General features: G+C 60.8%; 2 protein-coding genes across 9 annotated transcripts in view; one reads left to right on the forward strand and one right to left on the reverse strand.

Moving 5' to 3' along the window:
* CEP164 (centrosomal protein 164) overlaps positions 1-9,011 on the reverse strand; it is a 48,587-nt gene extending 39,576 nt beyond the window's left edge. For all 7 annotated transcript variants that reach the window (XM_064470717.1, XM_064470722.1, XM_064470721.1 and 4 more), the window contains exons 1-6: positions 8,883-9,011; positions 6,502-6,620; positions 6,299-6,410; positions 5,900-6,113; positions 1,047-1,205; positions 322-447 (exon numbers count right to left, since the gene is read on the reverse strand). In XM_064470717.1, coding sequence (XP_064326787.1) covers positions 322-447; positions 1,047-1,205; positions 5,900-6,113; positions 6,299-6,410; positions 6,502-6,583 — 693 coding nt within the window. In that variant the 5' untranslated portion in view covers positions 6,584-6,620; positions 8,883-9,011. The remainder of the gene's footprint in view (positions 1-321; positions 448-1,046; positions 1,206-5,899; positions 6,114-6,298; positions 6,411-6,501; positions 6,621-8,882) is intronic.
* Positions 9,012-9,387: 376 nt separating this feature from the next.
* BACE1 (beta-secretase 1) lies at positions 9,388-18,966 on the forward strand. Of its 2 annotated transcripts, XR_010375894.1 has the most exons (10): positions 9,388-9,679; positions 13,405-13,493; positions 14,006-14,222; positions 14,517-14,654; positions 14,764-14,898; positions 15,030-15,131; positions 15,272-15,421; positions 15,539-15,710; positions 15,805-16,103; positions 17,957-18,966. XR_010375894.1 is itself a non-coding variant. In XM_064470730.1 (9 exons), exons 1-9 carry the CDS (start codon positions 9,431-9,433, stop codon positions 16,044-16,046), a joined length of 1,494 nt encoding a protein of 497 aa, XP_064326800.1. In that variant the 5' UTR covers positions 9,389-9,430; the 3' UTR covers positions 16,047-18,966. The 2 variants fall into 2 exon arrangements, 1 of the variants encoding a protein (XP_064326800.1); XM_064470730.1 differs by having other exon boundaries at positions 9,389-9,679; positions 15,805-18,966.
* Positions 18,967-19,200: the final 234 nt, after the last annotated feature.

Here is a 19,200-nt window from a genome sequence, read left to right on the forward strand (position 1 = left end):
CAGGAGGATCCGGGGGTTCCTAATCGGCGCGGTAAGGCAGCAGAGCCACAGAGATCTGCCAGGGCAATACGCCTACGGCAGCTCATGTTGGAAATACATCACGGCAGGCGCCGATTTAGAGGGAGTACAAGGAGAGACCAGGATTAGATGCTTGTTGGTGACCAAACACAGAGGAAGTGCAGCACCAGTTAAGGCCCAGAGTCAAATGGAACAGCCATGGTCAATCAGGCAGTCCCGGGGGAGCATCAGTTTTTCACTCCCAGAAGCGCCTCGTGCACCACGGTTACCCACATGTGTTAAGAGCCAAGACACACAAACTACCTCATTCCCGCTTTCTTCCTCGTCGTTCCTCCCTTTATCTAGAGACACTGTGTTCAAGGAACTCTTCTCTTCGCAGACCAAGCCCAGCAACTTGGTCTGGCTGGTGGGCTTACCGGTCTCTGCAGGCTGTGAAGTCAAAGAGAGAGGGAAGAGTGAAGACAGCCACAGAGGCAGGGGAGATACAAACCCACTGAGGCACCGCCCAGCAGCAGGGAGGTGGTTCTTTTATTTTTATTTATTCTCAGCAAACAGCTGAGTGAAAATATTCTTTATGAGGTGACATTATCTGTACTGCATGTCACGCTTCGTTTGGACACAAATCAAAGTTCTACTCAAATGAACTTAAGGCACTTTTCCCCCGCCAACAGTAACGGAAACTATTCTTTCTGCTAAACTTGCAGAAGAAACCTCACCACAAATCTAGCACCGGGCTCCCTCAAACAGCAAAACAAAAGAGATACAGAATCATAGACTTATTAGGGTTGGAAAAGACCTCTACGATCATCAGGTCCAACCATCAGCCCAACACCCCCAGGCCTCCTAAACCATGCCCTGAAGAGACACGGAAGACAGAGTAGGGAAGTTGTTTTTTAACAGATGACAGTGTTCCAAACCTGACGAGAGACCACGACTACTGTCATTTAAGCTTCTAAGCATCACCGTGCCTGCGACCTTTTGCGGAGCGTGCTTTCCGGGGCACGTTCCCAGAGAAGACGGAGCCTTACCTGCGCTCCCCCTTTGGCCACAAGGCTGGAGTCCACCGAGCTCCCCACGTCCGACTTCGGCGACGCGCGGACGATGCCGGCCGGAGACGCCGCAAGGCCGCGCAGCGGAGCGAGGTTCCCCGGGGGCGCCTGGACGGGTGCTAGCAGGGTGCCTGCGGGCTGGAGCGTGCAGAGGGGACTCGCTGACAGGAGAGCACGGGCGCACCCCTGACACTCTGCATTTCATACAGGGAGAAAGCGCTCCCCTGTGCGAACACAGGCTGCTGATACTGAACCCCCCACACGCTTGTGGGAGACCCAGCAATCACCAGCACATGAGACACGCAATAGCCGTTTGATCTACTCACGCATTTTGTCTTCCAAAGACCCACCTGCATACGGTGATTTCCTTTACATCAGTGAGGTGATCCAGAAAATCAACGGGCATTACCCCAAAACCGAAGCGAGAACACAACAGCAGCCACCCTAGCTCACACGCCTGCACGCACCCACGCACAGCACCCTCTAGGAGAGGCTCTTACCCAGCATCACACACCCGAGGCAAACTGGGCAGCCTCACCTCTGTTTGCCCTGCTACTCTGCACAGCGTGTAACGAGTCAAGTAGAAAGCACTCCGACGGCAAGAAGCCTCCTACTCTCCACAAGCTGCAACTACCATCTCTTCTTAGACTGAAATCCAGGCTGCTTCCTCACCTGACACCAGTGGGAAAGCAGCGAAAGCAGCTCCGCTGCAGCGCATCCGTAAGAAGCTCTCGAGGACACCTCTCCCTTTCAAAGCACTGCAAGCGCCCTGGGAGCCATCCAACAGCCTCACCTCTGAGCCATGCACGCTTGGCCTCTCAAGTTGCCTTCACCCAAGAACAGGATCATTCTGTTTGACTTTGTGGAGCTCCCCACGCGGGTAGTCTCGCCCCGCGACGCGCTGCGCAGGCTAAGCTAGAAGCACACGCGTGCCAGGGTTTTCTCTGTAGCACGCCAGCACGGGCAAGTGCTGTTGCTTCAGCAGAGCATGTGTGTATTCAGAAATCACAGTTCCGCTACTCTGTGTCTATACAAGATTACAGGCTGAAAACAGAGTTAATTCACTCGCACACTGAGGGATGGGGAGAGGGAGATTGAACATACACTGATCCTTCTTCCACCAAATCACTGCCACATCAACGGTCACAGAATAAACCACGCGTTCTGGCCTTAACTAGTTATTTTCTACAGAAGGCCGTTACCTACATGTATGGAGCAGAGGATGTTCGCTGCCCTTCAGCAAAGATAAACTGCCTTCCATCGGGCTAATTAACCTTTCAGGATAATCTGCAGTTTATCCGATATTTATAGTCATAGTTCCTACCAGCTAACTGGGCACTACCACACGCTGGTAATTAGAAACCTGAGCGAGCAATTTGGTGGAGCCACAGCTGGGCGCCAGCAACAGCAGAGCAAAGCCATTCATTCATGTTACACACCACGACCTTTCCGTTCAATTTTTCCCTTCAGAACAGGAGATTTGGTATATTCTTATTAAATTGAGGCAATTACTTATCGGCAAAGACTAAACAACCTGGAACATTCTTCCCAGTGAAGGGCAGGGTCCCGCTACAGGCAACGGAGGGAAAAAGTCTGGGCGAAATGGAGCAAAAAGGTCCAGCTATTCGGCAAGGAAGGAGGAGACAATTACATCTATGGATGGGCCCCGTCGCTCCTGTAAGCCATCTTAGTGTCGTAAGACCACAGCAGCAGCAGCCCAAGGACTAAACTGTGCTCGGACAAGTCGGTACCGCACCCACCTGCAAAACAATGGCCTGTAACCACCGGGAGTACTCCTCCTCTCTTTGCGAAAGCCAGTTCAAACTCCTCCCTGTTCTTCTTTCATTTAGAGAGGGAACAGAGGCCATTTTTCAAGGTACTGGCCATGGATGCAGGAAAGCTGGCTGCAACTTATGGTTTCTGGTATTACCTTTGCCAACTCAGTCACTCTGGGACTTGAGATTCAGCAAGCAAAATTAAGCTAAAAATACCTCAACAAGCTGTTCCCCCTCAATTTAGATCGTGGGACCTCTGGGGGAAAGGCTGACTTTGTAGTGTGCTCACTACAAAGCGTCTTAGAGCCAAAATTAAGGACGATTTTGTATCTGACATTCCCATCCCGCTTGATTTATCACCCATCACCCGTTTGAGTTCCAAAAGCACTTTGCGTCCTTGCAAAACTAAAACAAGGTGAGAGTTGTGCAGTGTTTGCCATGCAAGGAACGCCACAAAGGCTTTTCCAAACTACCTCCCGAGCTTTAGGAAAACTGCTAAAACTAACACCACATCTGCTGACGTGTCCTCCAAAAGGAGGCTTTTGACCATTTTCTCCTGAAAATTTGCTTAGAAGCAAAATTTCACACTCTCTTCCCTAGAAACCTTTGCAATGGAAGGGCCATCACAAAGGACCAAGTCCTACCTCATTCCCGCCTGCTCCTTCACCAGCCTCTGTTTTGCTGTAACTCCCTGCAGCTTCTCTGGTTTGGGTCGCCTCCACTTTCACGTGCTGACAGAGACCCTTGCTCCCCTGGCACTCAACCTGCAAGTCTGCTGCGAGCTTCTCTCCCCACGCTCCAGGAGCGTGATCCGTCCTTCTGTTTCCTCTCTTCACTCCAGGACCATCAGGCTCCTGGCCAGTGTATTTCCCACAAAAATCCACCATAAGACTGATGGGCCCAGGTGCTGGGCTGGGGCCTTTCGCACACTGCTGCAGCCTGTGGCATAACTTCATCCCCTCGGAGCTACGCCCCCTCTCTGACTTCTGGGCAGGACTTAGTGTCTGAGCCAGGGATGACCCCAGGAGGGGATGAGGCAGCAGAGGCTCTCCTGCAAAGGAGCGCTCATCCTTCTGTCCCCCAGCCTCGTGGCGTGGAGAGAAGCGACGGCTCACTCCCAGTACCTGGGCTGCATTGTCATCATGAGAACTGGCTGAATCGCTCCTATCAGACTCTGATATCAAACCACTTCCTCCATTATTTCTCCGACCACCTTTAGCAGATGAAAACACATCTTTTGATGTAGGATCCACTGCAGAATGAAGACCCACATCGATTCCTCTCTTTGCATCTACCCCTCGGAAGCAGGGTAGCGTATCTGCGATCTGCTGAGGGACTGCAGAGCGGCTCTCTAGCATACCATTGCTACTGTTGACTTCTGTATCTGCTCCTACTTCCATCAGCTTTAAACCCTTTCTCTCAGGTCTGCTGATGGTCTCAGTGCTCTTGTAGAGCCTGATGGCTTGACCCAAAGGCTCATCCCAAACTTTTCTCTTACTTCTACTCTCAGTCACCTTGCTGTTGGATCTCAGCTCTTCTTCAGCATCTGGAACATCAACAGTCTCCTGCAAACTCCAGTCATCTGCGGGACTGGCATCAAAACGAGTCGTTTCATTGATCCTGCGGTAAAAGCTTTCTTTTTCTCTGCATTGCAATACGCCTGGCCTTCTTTCCACATCCCCATCCAGTCCTGTAGATTTCTCTCTGACTGAGAAGCGATGGTCAGGCTTATGGACATGCTCACCCATCACATCTTCCATCTTCCACTTTTCTTCCAGCTCTTCATCCTCAAAGAGTAGGATTTCGTCTTCAAGGGCCTCTAGCAAAGTTTTGACATTCTTAAAGCCTCGTGAATGGGGTTTCTCTGACACACACAAAGGTTGCGCTGGTGGCCTAACTTCTAAATCATCAGACTGCGAGTCAGAGGAGCCAAGACAAAGCTTTTCTTTCATTTCTAAAGGTGTATCTTGGTCCTGGTGGATGTCTACCTCAAAGCTGCTACAATAGGGGCCCTTTTCTAAAACTTTCTCCACACCAGGTAAGGTCTGGCACAGTCTGCTGAACTTGGAGACAAGCAGGGGACACAGTTTGTTTGGCCACGTGCCTGCAAATAGTCTCCTCGAGTCACTTATGTCTGATGGTCTCCCTTTGCCTTCGTCAAGGCAGCCTTCACCTCTAGTCTGGCTATCTGGCTCAGGACTCTCCTGCCCGGGGGGCAGAACGGCAGAGGGCATTTGACAAAAGGATGTTGAAGGAAGAATCCCTGGCTGCATTTCCTAGGTAGATAAATATTAGCAAGTAACTAAGATGTATCACATATCACTATATGTACCCTTATCCATCTAAAGTAGAGATACATACTCATTTCAACAACAATTTATATGTATATAGGTGTGTAAGTTTTTGAGCACTCAAAATGACATGTATACACATAAAAGAAAATGCTCAAATTGAAGGCCTGAGGCTTTCTGAGTCGAAGAGGTCTGTGCCTTGGCCAACAGTACCAGCCACCATTTTTCCCCTTGGAGATTTCTCTCATTACTGGCAAACAGAAGGCAGTGATCATTTGCTGTCGCTGGGACATAAAGGGAATTTGGTTACGCTTGCAGATACCAACAGCAAAGCAGACTAACCTCACGCATCTAAAGCTGTGCTCACTGCCTGTATATCATAGCAACTGCATGTACACCATTTGTTGTCCTCTCCAAGGAAGGAAATCTTTCCAGCACTCCAGATATCTGCTGCTACGAACAGCACCAGCGCCCTCGGCTGGTGCCATGCGCCTCTCAGCAGCAGCATCACAGGGCTGCGGCACCCCCCGCTCCAGGCACGGCCTTCCATACCAGAACTTCCCGACTTGCGTGGGTCTGTGACCCCCGCTCCTGTTGGACTTTCGTCAAACTCACAACCCTGCTGGGCAGGATCCCTCATCAGGGGATCGCTGTTCCCATCCCACAGCAGCAACATCACGGGATCACCCTCTAATTCACAGCGACTCGTTCACCCTCCACCTCTCGCCCCTCCCCAGAAGCACTGCAAGCAGCAGAGCCTACTCACGGTGGGTTGCTTCAGTGACTGCTTCTCCTTCTTGTCTTTCTTCTCTTTCTTTTCTTTCTTCTTCTTCTTCTCTTTCTTTTTCGAGCCGCCACGTGCCAGCAGCTTCTCTCGCTCCTGAACAACAAGCTCCCTGTAGTGATCATCACAGGGGTGGTCCCACGTGGACTGGCCGTTAGCGAAGTTGAAGTAGTAGATATCACCAGTGATGTCCTGGCTGCGAGGCAAGAACAGCATGAGAAGTGAGAAGAGTGCTCCCCCGGCCACAGAAGCACGGCAGCTGTGGCATTACCCCCCTCGCCGGCCGGTACCCTGCTCTGCCGCCTACGGGGGCCGCGCCCAGCAGGGGAAGGGCCGGGGAGGCCAGGAACCTGACCAGACAGATGCTGAGAGAGCTCTCACCAGGGCTTCCACTCGGGTGGTAGCGGGGCCACGATGCCTTCCCTGGCCAGCCAGATCAGCTCTGGCTCCTTCTCAGGGTCAATCCCAATCTCCCGTGCAAAATCCTGGATTTCTAAGAAAACAGAAGAGGAACAGTCTACCCCAGGGGCTACGCAATAAAGCCAGCCTTCTCAGCAGCTCCTGGGAGGAATGGTGGCGGTTACCTTGCTCGCTGGGAATGTATGTCTCATCGTAATCTTCTTCCAGGATGAGCTGGTCACCGATGCGCACCATAGCCCCTGCCATTGCTCCCTCCACCTGGCGGCACCCACCTTGCGCGCACCTGGCACAAGGCAGCAACACAAAATCACAACGTCCGAACGCGCCCAGATGGAAATAAAGCTCCCTCATCACACAGCGCGTGGCAGAAAACGCAGCACTGGGGCTGTGGAGGGGAACGGGGTGCGCTGGGGCTGCCAAGCGTGGGTGCAGACGGGAAGGGCAAGGAGCGAAGGCAGCCAGAACTGACGGATTCTGGTCAAGGCAGGAGGACACAGCTAATGGCGCCGGGCAGCGAGCTGCAGCTCAGAGTGAATTACCAGCAGAAAGGGAGGGGACGAAATATTACGTTATTTACAAGCATGTTTCCCCACCTCCCCAACAAAAGGTAGAGGCTGCTGGAACTCAGTTTTGCTTTACGGTTTGTTAATTTGGCACCGAGGAGATTGAGCCATCCTGCGCTGCTCAGATACACCACGCAGGGCACAGCCTGGAGCTCTCCACTTCACAGTTCGACACCTGCCCTGCGGCCACGGGGGAAGAAGTTGCCCCGGTCCCAACAGCCACAGCCCAAACCACCCCGAAGGAAGGAAAACACGCTACAGGGCAGAGCTCTCCGCCCTGCTTACAGGGCTCTTTCACTGCACACAGCAAAACCGAATCAAAGACACGCTTCACAGGGGTTGTTAAAACAGGGAGCAGGGCTGAAGCGGCAAAGACGTTATAATCAGCCCCCCCAGGCTTTCAGGGTTCTACAGAGGAGATGGGCACTTGCTTCGGGGACTTTTTAAACAGGCAGAAAATAAGCTGAAATGAGAAGGGGAAAAAAGAGAAAGAGAGAAAACAGTTTCCCCAGAGCACAGCACAGCTTTTTGAGAGCAGTCCCTCGGCTGAATCAGCACTGCCTGGGGACCAGGCAGCCTCTCACCACAGCCGGCTTGCCTTGGCCTCTCTCACCTTCCCAGAGAGCATTTCGGAAGCTATAAAGGCTCCTACTTCAATGCGTCCCACCTCTGGAGGATTGCTTTGCTATTTAACCCAAAGACCATAGGCAGCGATTTTGTCCTGCCGCCTGCCCTGTCCAACCTCACAACCCATTCTCCACAGGTTTCAGCAGCTGGAAGTTAATTTCCACACCCCAAATGCCCCCAGCCGTGGCTCCGCACGGCCGCATTTGGCCAGCGTTAGGCTCGCCCAGCCACGTGGGGAGCCAGGCCAGGCTGAGCAGGCTCCCCACAGCTGCCCCAGCGCCCGCACAGGACAGGGGAGGCTGTGAACCCACGGCAGGAGCGAGGACACGACTGTCCCTTCCGCTCCCGCTGCTCAAAGGCACAGCGGAACAAGGTCAGACTAGCTTTTACCCTGAAAACCCCAGAATACTCAACGCATAAAGCATGCCTCTGCTTTCCTCACGAGATTCAGGGGGTTCCGGTGCCTGCTGGGCATCCAAGCCACGACAGCAATGGGCTGGGCAGCATCAGTGCACCAACAACGACCACCGGGAGCAGGATCACCACACCGCTGCTTGTAAGCGAGCCTTCGCCACCCTCTTCACCTTCCGCTGTCCTCAGCCCGCTCCGTATTTAACACTCTTATGTAAAGCCAGCCTCAGAAGCAGCAACTAATCCTGGCAGTTTCCACGCAGAGGTATTCTCGGGCCACGCCACACTAAAACAGCAGCACAGGACTCGTGCCGCTCCCCCCCCCCCAAATGTACCCGATCCAAGCATTTGGCCGCAGGCGACTCACTCCACCACAGCACCATTTCAGCCCCTTCCCTCGCCCCCAGCCTCAGCGCTGGGGGGCGAATCGCACCCTCGCCCTCCAGTTTGAAACGCTGCCCCTGCACGCCTGCACAGGCTTGATGCATGTCAGCAAAGCGCTGATGCGTGACGCATGCTTGATGCGTGTCGTCAACGAAGCACTGATGCATGGCGCATGGGACACGCTTGGTGCACGTCAGTGAAGCGCTGATGCGTGATGCATGTCACCAATAAAGCATCGATGCATGCTTGATGCTATATATGGCAGCATCAGGCACGATATAGCACATATCATGCTTGATGCACATCGATAAAGCGCCGATGCACGACGCGTGCTTGATGCGTGCCGGTGGAGGGGACTTTGCAGGTCAGCAAAGCGTTAGCGCAGCCGGAGGCGCGCCAGCCCGGAGCCACACGAGAAGCAAGGTTTGCAGGGAGGAGAAATAGCTGTGATTAACAGGGCATAAAACAAAAACCCCGCTTTCCACCCCCACCCCGCTTCGTGGCCCCGGAGCACACGCACAGCCCGGAGCCGGCGGATCCCCGCGCCGCTCCCCGCTCACCCCGCGCCCGGGCCCCGCCGGCTCCCCGCCCCGCTCGCCGGGGCGATCCCCGGGCCGGGCCTGCCCCGGGGGTGCCCCGGGGGGTGCAGCCTCCCGCCCGCCGCGGCCGCGGCCGCCCACGGGTTGCCCGGTGCCGCGCCGCCGCCGCCACTGCTTCCGGGTTACTGTCCCTTAGCAACGGCACCGCCTACCCCGCCTCCCGGCTAAACCCCATTGGGCGGCGGCGCTCCGCCGGGCGTCGGGATTGGCCGGGCCGCCTGACGGCGGCGGCGCGGCGGCGCCTGCCGGGGGCTGTAGTCCGGGAAGGGCGGGTCCCCGCCGCGCGTTGCCATGGCGACGCGTCGGTCAGGTCCCGCCGCCCGCCCCGGCCTCGCCGTTCCCCCAGCGCCGGGGCCGGGGCCGGGACCGGGGGCAGCCGCGCCGGGGGGGCAGGTGCCGGGGCGCTGCGGGCCCGCCGGCCGCCGTCCCGCCCTCCGGCCCGCGGGGAGGAGGGCTTTCCGGGGCGGGGAGCCACCGGTGCGGCGGAGGGGGCGGGCAGGGCTGCGGCGATGGCGGCCGCCTGGCCCTGGCTGCTGCTGTGCGGGCTGGGGGCGGCCGCCCTGCGCCCCCGCCCGGCCCCGCCGCGCATCCGGCTGCCGCTGCGAGGCGGCGGCGCCCCGCCGCCGGGACCCCGGCCCCGCCGGGCGGCGGAGGAGGCCGAGCGGGGCGGCAGCTTCGTGGAGATGATCGACAACCTGCGGGGCAAGTCCGGGCAGGGGTACTACGTGGAGATGACGGTGGGCAGCCCTCCGCAGAAGGTAGGGGTCCCGGCGGCGGGTCCGCTCCTCGCCCGCCGGGCTGGGCCCGCAGCGGCCCCGCGCCGCCCCGGGGTGCCGGGGGCTCCGCCGCGGCCCGGTGCGGCTCCCCCCCGCCCAGCCCGGCGAGCTCTTCCCGTCCCCCGCAGCCCCGCCGTGCGCGGGGGATGCTTTTGCCATCGCTTCCGAGAAAACCCCGCCTGCAGGTGCGCGCCGAAAGCGGCCCCCCGTCCCGCCCGCGGGGCACCCGGGCTGCCGGGGCGCGGCGGGTGGCGCTGCCCGCGCCCCTCCGTGCCCCGCACCCTCAGCGGGCCGCGCCGCCCCGGCCCACCCGAGGGTGCCGGCGCGGGGCGTGGGCGGGAGCGCGGCGCGGCGTCGGCGGGAGCGCCGCCGGAGCGGGCACGTGCGGGCGCGGAGGGAGCGCGTGGCCGCCCGCGCCCGGCGCCTCGCTCCCAGCGCGGCCCGCGCGTGCCGCTCCCCATCCCGCGCGGACCCTCCCGCTTCTCTCGGGGTCACCGCGCGGGGGTCGGGCGGGGCCGCGCGGGAGGGGGCCCCGCGGGGCGGCCGGAGCGGGAGCCGGTGCCTCGCCGGCCGCTGCACCCGCTCGGTCTTTCTGTCGGCGCCCCTCGTGGCCCGAGCTGCGCTCCCGCCCCGCGCCCCCGTGCGCGGGGACACGGTGGGTGCCGGGGGACACGGTGGGTGCCGAGGGCCGCGCCGCCCCGCGGACCGGCTCCTCCCGCCTTTGTGGCAGAGATCGCGGAGGTTCCCGCCGCCGAAGCCTCTGGCGCCCGCGCGCTCACACGCACCGCCGTCCGCAGCCCGCCTGGGCCGAGGGGGCCAGCTCGGCGCTCGAGGGACCACGCTCCTTCCAGCGCAGGGCCGGCTTCCCGCACCCTGCCGCGTGGGCTCGCGCTGCCAAAACACCCACGCGGACCCCGAAATAAAGGCTGGCTTTTCCCCACGGCATGGCTCCGTCCTGGGTGCCCGGCACGGCTCTGCAGACGTGGCGGGAGGGAGCCACGCGAGCGAGACGTGAACCGTGGATGGGGAGAGATACCACCCTGCAGAAACCGGGTGTCTCGGAGGGGTTTCGTGTTGCCTCTGTGTGCCTGGGATTCATCGTCTGCTCTGCCAGGGCACGTTTCGGGAAAAAGGGAGGAGATCATTTCTAAAATCTAGTTTTAGATGTGATTTCATCATCTTTTGCCTGGGACCTGCCACGTGTCGCAGCTGCCAGATCATTTCTGTGCGAGCCACCTGTTTCCAGGCACCGGTGCGTTTCTGAACCAGTCACCCTTTTGGGCAGCGTCTTCCAGCCTTGGACTCCTTCCAAACGTGAACGTGGTGCGCGTGCGTGCGCTGGAGCAAAATCCCTCCAGGCGCTGTAATGGAATTAAAAGATTCACGTGAAAGAATAGGGCTGTGCATATGCAGGAAATCGGGGAGCGTGTTTATCGGGGGGACGAGCATCCATCTCAAAGGCACGCCAGCTCTCCCCCGCCGGCCCATCTGCCTCCTCACCTTTCCTTTCACCTTCCTGGTGCTGGCAGGGAAGTTTCTTTATTCTGTTGCACTTTAATTTTGGTCTGAGCCGTGCTGCACTGCGAAGTCACCGGCAGCAGTTCGCTGTTCTCACGCTCCCCATCCCTTGGCACGTTGGTTACGCTCGCGCCAGGCTCCCCAGGACCGGCCGATACATAGATACATGGGGAAGAGGGCGAGAGCCGAGCATCGGGAGCCAGTGCTGCGGGACAGATGGCGAAGGCTTGGTGCCTCTGCCAGCAGGCTGAGGCTCACCGCCCCGGCAGCGGCACGCAGCACTAGGGCAGGCGCCGCGCGGAGCCACAGCTTCTGCTGCGGTGCCCGGAGGGGCCGTCACTTCCAGGGAGCAGCGGACGGGTTTCAGGCAGCGTCTCTGCCACACGTGTCCTGGCCTCGCCGGCTCACGTGCCGTGTCCTGGCCTGAATCGAGGGCTGGGCCAAGCCTCAAGGATGCGGGTCCTCTCTGTGGGGTCCTCTGCATGACCCCACCAGCAGGACGGAGCTGCTGGGGGGTGGGTCCCCACCACTGCTCCCGCCATATCTCGAGCACGTAATACCCGCCAGCCTGGCAGGGAATGGCCGGGATTGGGGCTGTCTGGCCGCTGAGGGGTTGCGTGCTGGGCCTGGGCAGCGGCGGCTTGCCTCGCCTCCCCGGCACAACCGCTGCTCTTGGATGGGCGAGAGCAAAAACCCTCCCTGCCACCTGCGTCCTCTCCCTGCAGCACCAGCTCAGCAGGTCTTTCTCCAGGGAAACCCGTCTCTCCTGGGTACCCTGCGGCTCAGCAGAAACGAGCTGTGTGGAGCAGCTGGTCCCTAATGACTGATCACAGACCCCCGGGAACGGCCCAGGCGCAGCGGCAGAGGCTGCCGGTGCAGGGTCGCCAGGGGAAGGTCGGGCTGCGCAGCGGGAGCCGAGCTGGCCCGGCAGCTCTTGGCGCTTGCCCGAGGCGGGATATTGGAGGGGCAAATGTGCCACTCGGATCTTATCTCGTGGCCCAAAACATTCCCCTTGGCAAGAAGCCGGTCTGTGGTTGGGGGGGGAGACCTGTACCCCAGCGCAGCACGGGGCTGTGGGCAGGGCGGCACACTGGGGCAAGGGATGCCTGGGCCATGCTGCTCGCAGCCAGCCTCTCTGAGCGGGCCGTGGAGGAAACCCTGGCAGCTGCAGCGCAGTGCTTTTGCGATTAGCACAAGTGCATTAGCCTCCTTCTCCCCCTGACTCCGCGGATTAAGGGCCAGAGCCCTGGTGCACCGCTGGGTGGGGCCGTGCCGGCAAAGCACCCCTGAGGTCAGAGCTCACCCCGAGGGGCTGCGGGCAGGGGTCAGCTGGGGGCAGGACCCGGCTAGCCCACTCCCGGCCCCGCTGGTGGAATGTTTGCCAAACTGTGCCTGTGAGCGGGTAATCCAGGGCACAGGCAGAAATGAATCGGGATCAGAGCTCAGCATATGGACGGCCGATTAGCGGACCCAGCAATCTGGGGGCTTGCGTACCATCGGTCCCTCCAACCAGCTTTGCCAGCAAATTAGGTTTCCTGGCAAGGGGAGCCCAGGCACCCCGACTTGCTGCTGCTCTCTCTGGCCCCACAACGCTCTTGTGGCCAGGTGCTTGCCGAATCCTGCCTGCAGATTCAGACTCTGGGTGCTGGGGCCGAGGCTGGGCACCGCTAGGAGGAGCGCTCACGCTCTGTTTGCACGGTGCCAGACAATGTTTGCTTTTCGTGCAGCACCCTGATGTCACTGACTCCTGCTCCACCACTGTGTCCTCTCACGCAGCATCTCTGAGCTGTCCCCGGGCATGGCAAAAGAGGGCCCTTGCTCAAGCTCGGGGCTCTGTGCTGCTGCAAGGCATCCCTCCTGCCTCCTGGGGAGGGCAACAGGCACCAGGGCAGCCTCCCTGCCCTGCCTCTGCCCATCCCCCTGCTGCTGCCAGGGTGAAGGGCCCTTCGTGCCCACACAGAGGGCCAGTGGGGCTGGCAGAGAGCCCAGCTGCCGGGCAGGGGCAGAGCCAGGCTTGCTGCCCAGATGGGGACCCAGAGCTGTGGCTCCCCGCGGTACAGCAGCCACCACGTGCCGGGCGTGGGGACGGGGAAAGCATCGCTTGCCTGTGGTGCCAGACAGAGCTGGGCGGGTGGTACGGCAGGGTCCTGCTGCAGTTGTGAGCCTCCCTGTCTCTCTTCCCCCTCCAGCTGAATATCCTGGTGGACACAGGGAGCAGTAACTTCGCTGTGGGAGCTGCACCTCACCCCTTCCTCCGCAGATACTACCAGCGGCAGCTGTGAGTATGCTGGGGGGGACGCAGAGAGCACAGCCACTACCCCTTGTGCCTGTGACACAGCCCCGGCCCACCGAGGCCCACACTCCCTTCTTGCTGGGGGACCAGCCAGACCCTGCCAGGTGCCGCCAGCCCCTAGGCCGGCTGGGTCCACATGGCCCCTTCTGGGCCCAGAGAAGGAAGGGCCCTTTGGCCGCCTGGCCACCCTCCCAGAACGTTTAAGCTGCTGGGCTGGTTGTGCACAGCAAACAGCAGCTGGGCTTGTCACCCCCATGCCCCCTGACAGCCTTGGCCCAGGCTGCAGGTAGCCGTCCCGGTGCTTCACCGACCCACGACGGGGCTCCCCAGTGCAGGAAGAACGCGCTGTCCTCGCCCAGCCATGCTGATCTGCAGGGCAGGCGCACCTCTACGCTCACAAATGGTCGGCTATGCATGCGTGCGCTCCTGCCCTCACCTGCCGTGCACCCGCTCCTCCTCCACGCTAATCTTGCTCTGGCTCTTTGATGCCACTGCAGGTCCAGCACCTACCGTGACCTGCGGAAGGGTGTATACGTGCCCTACACCCAGGGCAAGTGGGAAGGGGAACTCGGCACCGACCTCGTCACCATCCCCCATGGCCCCAACGTCACCGTCAGAGCCAACATTGCTGCCATCACGGAGTCGGACAAGTTCTTCATCAACGGCTCCAACTGGGAAGGGATCCTGGGGCTGGCGTACGCCGAGATCGCCCGGGTGAGTCCTGGCTCGCAGCCGCTGGGCCCCAGCTCTACCTGGCCCCGCCAGCAGACGCGGGCACCCTGTCCCAGCAGGGTTCGACTGCCTCTTTCCTTGGCTCTGCTCGGTCCCCTGGTGCCCAGCTTGCAGCTGAGCTGGTGACCTTGAGCCCTGCTCCAACAGCATGCAGAGCCGGGATCCTGGGGGGCTCAGTGGTCCCGACGAGGGGAGCTCCCCTGACCATGGAGAGCCCCTGGAGAAGGGAGGGCGCTGACACATCCCTGTCCTGCCTCTGCTTTCTCCTCCCACCAGCCTGACGACAGCCTGGAGCCCTTCTTTGACTCCCTGGTGAAGCAGACCCGGGTGCCCAACATCTTCTCCCTCCAGCTTTGCGGGGCAGGCTTCTCACCCAACGAGACGGAGGCCCTGGCATCGGTGGGGGGCAGCATGGTGAGCGCTCTGCAGCCCGCGGGAAGGCCAGCAGGGCTGCCCGCGGAGCCCCGGCCCCGGCCGGAGTTGGCAGCCTGTGGTGGCAGCGTCTTTCCTGTCTCTGCTGCAGATCATTGGTGGCATCGACCACTCGCTCTACGTGGGTGACATCTGGTACACACCCATCCGGAAGGAGTGGTACTACGAGGTCATCATCGTTAAGCTGGAGGTCAACGGGCAGGACCTGAACATGGACTGCAAAGAGGTGAGAACCTGCCCTACGGGATGCTGCCCAGTCGCTGCCACTGGAGACATCCGACTTTGGTCTAGGGGGGAACGGGAGGGGAGTGGGACTGGGGTCTTGCACCTGGCTCACTCCTCCTCTTCTGCCCCCAGTACAACTATGACAAGAGTATCGTGGACAGCGGGACCACCAACCTCAGGCTGCCAAAGAAGGTGTTTGAGGCTGCGGTGAAATCCATCAAAACAGCTTCTTCGGTCAGTGAAACCCATCCCTCCCCCCGTGGGCATGTCCCCAGGGCCAGCACGGGTCTGCAGGCAGTGCGGCTGCCCGTCACCAGCCTGAGCCCCTCTGCTGCCTGTCACAGCCCCGCTCACCTCCCCTTTCCCTCTGGCAGACGGAGAAGTTCCCGGATGGCTTCTGGCTGGGGGAGCAGCTGGTTTGCTGGCAGGTCGGCACCACCCCCTGGCACATCTTCCCGGTCCTGTCCCTCTACCTGATGGGGGAGGCCACCAACCAGTCCTTCCGGATCACCATCCTGCCCCAGGTAAGCGTCGGCCCGGCCAGCCCACAACGGGGGCCGGAGCTGGCCGGGTGGGCACGGCTGCCCACCCCTGGGAGCTCTGCCCTGTCCCTGTTCCTGATGGCGCCACTCTTCCCGCAGCAATACCTGCGCCCAGTGGAGGACGTGGCCACTTCTCAGGATGACTGCTACAAGTTCGCCATCTCCCAGTCCTCCACAGGCACCGTCATGGGCGCTGTTATCATGGAGGGCTTCTATGTGGTGTTCGACCGTGCCCGCAAGCGCATCGGCTTCGCTGTCAGTGCCTGCCACGGTGAGGGCTGGGCATGCAGGGAGGGAGAGGCGGAGGGGACGTGGACGCCCAGCCATAGCGCGGCGGCCAGAGCCCTGCCTTCTCCCACCCACAGTGCACGACGAGTTTCGGACGGCCGCAGTGGAGGGGCCCTACCTGCACTCCAACATGGAGGACTGCGGCTACAACATCCCGCAGACGGACGAGTCCACCCTGATGACCATCGCCTACGTCATGGCAGCCATCTGCGCCCTCTTCATGCTGCCCCTCTGCCTCATGGTGTTCCAGTGGCGCTGCTTCCACTGCCTGCGGCGGGACCACGACGACTTTGCCGATGACATATCCTTGCTAAAGTGACGGCGGAGCGTGGGGGCGGCCCCGGGGGCTGCCGGTGAGGCAGCAGGGCAGGGAGAGGTAGGTCCTTTCTCCAGGGGCTGGAGCGTGGAGGCAGGGCAGCAGCGTGGGGAGCTCAGACCCTCAGCCCAGGCCCTCCTGGCCCTGGGGGACTCGGCGCCCGTTGGGGCCAGCGGGCCGGGAGCAGCTGTGGGGGACCCAGGCCTGGGCTGCCTTCATCTGGGACCTACAGAAAGAGCGTGGCAGCTGGGGAGGGGAATGAAAGCACAGTGACCCCGGCCTAGGGGCTGGTGGCGGCTTCTCTGCTCTGGTACCAGGATCGGCCAGGCTGTCCCAAGCTCTCCTACACGGCCCTGCCAAGCTTGATAGAGTCACACTGATGAGCCATCCGTCCCCTGCCTGTCCCCGTCTCCCTCCATCCCTCTGCAGCTGCCCTTCCCAGCCCTCTCCGCCGGGAAGCCACCAGCCCAGGCTCTCCGTGCAGGGAGCTGTGCATGTGTGCGCGCGCACTGCGGCCGTGCCTTCCCTGTGTGGCTGCCTGCCCAAGCTGGGCTCCAGGGTTCACACCTCCGGAGCCTCCCGTCCCCAGGCCCGGGGTTTTTGGAGGCAGCCACGCAGGGCCAGCCTGGGGCTGCCCGACAGGAGCAGCCGGAGGAGGGGCTCCCTCCCGTCCTCCCGCTGCCCCGTACACCGCTCGCTCTAACATTTCCCATGGCATTTCTCCCGCCCTCCCAAACTGTCCTTCCGCTGCCGCCAGCCCCACGGCTCCCTGCGCCCACCCTGCCCTCGCAGCTGCCTCCCGGGACAGGCAGGAGCAGGCACCCATCCTCTCCACACTCTGCTTTTGCTCACTGCATCCCTTTTGGGGGTGGGAAACTGCTTCCCCTCCCTTCCAGCATCAGTGGCGCCTGCCACAGAGAAGTGGGAGGCTGCTGCCTTCCCGCCCTGGGGAGCGCAGCCTCCCAGCTTGGGGACGCGGGCACACGCGAAACCGTGTGCCAGGAGCGAGCCCGGCACCCGGCACCGGCCACTCCCCAGCCCACCCGCCCGATCAAAAGCCATAGGGGGGGGGCCAGCGCCGGGCCGGCCCCCGCCCGCAGCCCCTGCCCTGCCTCACCGTCGGCAAGTTCCCACGGCACAGGGCACAGCGGCTCCTCTCCGCTCACTCCCCGAGGCCACGCGGCTGGGCCCGGGCCCTGGCTCCCGCTCCCGTGGCGTGAGCCACCCTCCATGCCTGGGGACAGGCAGCAGCCATGGGGGACTTGCAGCATTTATTATTTTTTAAACATATGGTTGTATTTATTTTTTTTTTTTATAATGCGAGTCACTGGTAGTGCAGCTGTGCAGATCAGAGCGTGTATATAGCAGGTCCCACACCACACACAGGTGTACAAATAGCGGTCGCTTCTCACCTGTACGATACATACATATATCTATATTTTTAATTCTAGTGCTGAAAGCCACTGTTGCAAACCCAGCGTTAGGGGGTTGGGCCCTGTTTTGGTTTTTTTAAAATACTTTTAGCCCTCTGCTCAGTCACAGGGCCTTGGCCACGACCCAGGGCTGCTCCGCAGCGGCGCGCTCGCGTGGAAGCGCCTGATGGGTCGGAGAGGGGCTGAGTCGGTTTCGGGGGAGGTGGCGACACTGATGGAGGGATGCGGGAGGAGGCAGGGCTGCAGCACGCAGAGCAGTGGTTCGCAAGCCGAAAGGCCGCTGAGTGCAGGAGGCACTTTTGTCCTCATCGTGTTGGTACAGCTAAGGGAGGATTTTTTGGGTACGTAAGGACGACCCTCCCCTCCTCCCTGCCCGCTGCTGCGGGCTCACCGTCTCCCTTCCCCGGGGCAGAGGCCCTGGAGCTTGCAGGCAGTTGATGACGCTCTCTTTCCTTGCTTCTCTGCCTCCACCTTGCACAGGAAAGCGTTTTGTTTTAAACACTAGTTAAAAGGCATCGTCCCCCCACAAGCAAGGTGTGCGCGAGAGCCGAGCCGCCGGTTCCGGTGGCGACGGGCTGGAGTGCTGCAGGGCTGCAGCCACCGCAAGCATAACGCTTGTCAACTACGTCCCGCGGTTAAATAGTTCTTTGAAAAAGCAGCGAGGGAGCCAGGAGGGGGAGCAGCAGGCCGTGCGGGAGAGGCGAGCCGGCCCCAGCGCTGGGCACCGCCACAGCAGCCCATTGCCCGCACCCCTAAACCGCCCCGCGTCCCTGCTAGCGCTTGCAGGTAGCATCCAGCTCCCTTGCCTTGCTGCAAAGCTGCAAGCGTCCAGCCGTGCTGCTGCAGGAGGGCCACGGCCTGTGACTGCAGAGCGCGCGCAGACCTCCCCACCCTCGCGCCTGCCCAGGACCCCACCATGATCCCAGAGACTCCGTTGTGGACCACTGCCTTAAAACACGCTGGCAAGCGTGCGCGTAGAAAGATTCGGGCTGTGGCCGAGTTCGGGCGTGCCGCAGCCAGGCAGCGCTGGCCCCGGCCGACCCCGAGGCCCAGGTGCCTCTAGCCGTGCTCAATTTGTGCCGCCGGCCGCCAGTAAAGGGGGGGAAAAATTCTACAGAGTAAGTGCAAGATTTTAAGTGGTGCTGAGCACCCCGTAATCCCACCGAAATCCATGGAGAAAGGGTTGGCACGTCAGCCCGTGCTTAGGAGAGAGGGGAACTAGGAACTGCGACAGGTTGGTTATCCTGAGCTGCAGCGCAGCCGAATCCATCGGCTCCCGAGCGCTCCCTCCCCAGGGCCGGAGCTACAGCAGGGAACGCCGGGTGAAGGCGCGTGCGGAACTCTGCCCCGCAGGAGGGGGACGGGGACGGCTCCCGCCGGCTGCCGCTGCAGACTCCAGAACTCTGTACCCTATCGTCTATGTAAGAACAATGAATGTTAACACGGTAAATTATTATTACATTAAAAAAAAAAAGGCCACAAAAACCCCAGCTCTGCGTCTCGAACCTGTTCGTTGCTAAGAGGGGAACTAGTGGGTGACAGAGGCGGCCGGGGACTGGGGCGCGGGGCGGCGAGGCGTCCCGCCATGGGGCAGCGCCGGAGACGGAGCTGGCGGAAGCTAAGCGGGAAGAGGGAGCGAGAGCAGCCGCTGGCGCCCCAGCAAGCAGCTTACGCTTCAGCGCTCATTCGAGGGAAGGCAGCAGGGCTGCCGGCTACGAAGTACG

This window comes from Phalacrocorax carbo, chromosome 21 (genome assembly GCF_963921805.1).
Source record: "Phalacrocorax carbo chromosome 21, bPhaCar2.1, whole genome shotgun sequence".
NCBI lineage: Eukaryota > Metazoa > Chordata > Aves > Suliformes > Phalacrocoracidae > Phalacrocorax > Phalacrocorax carbo.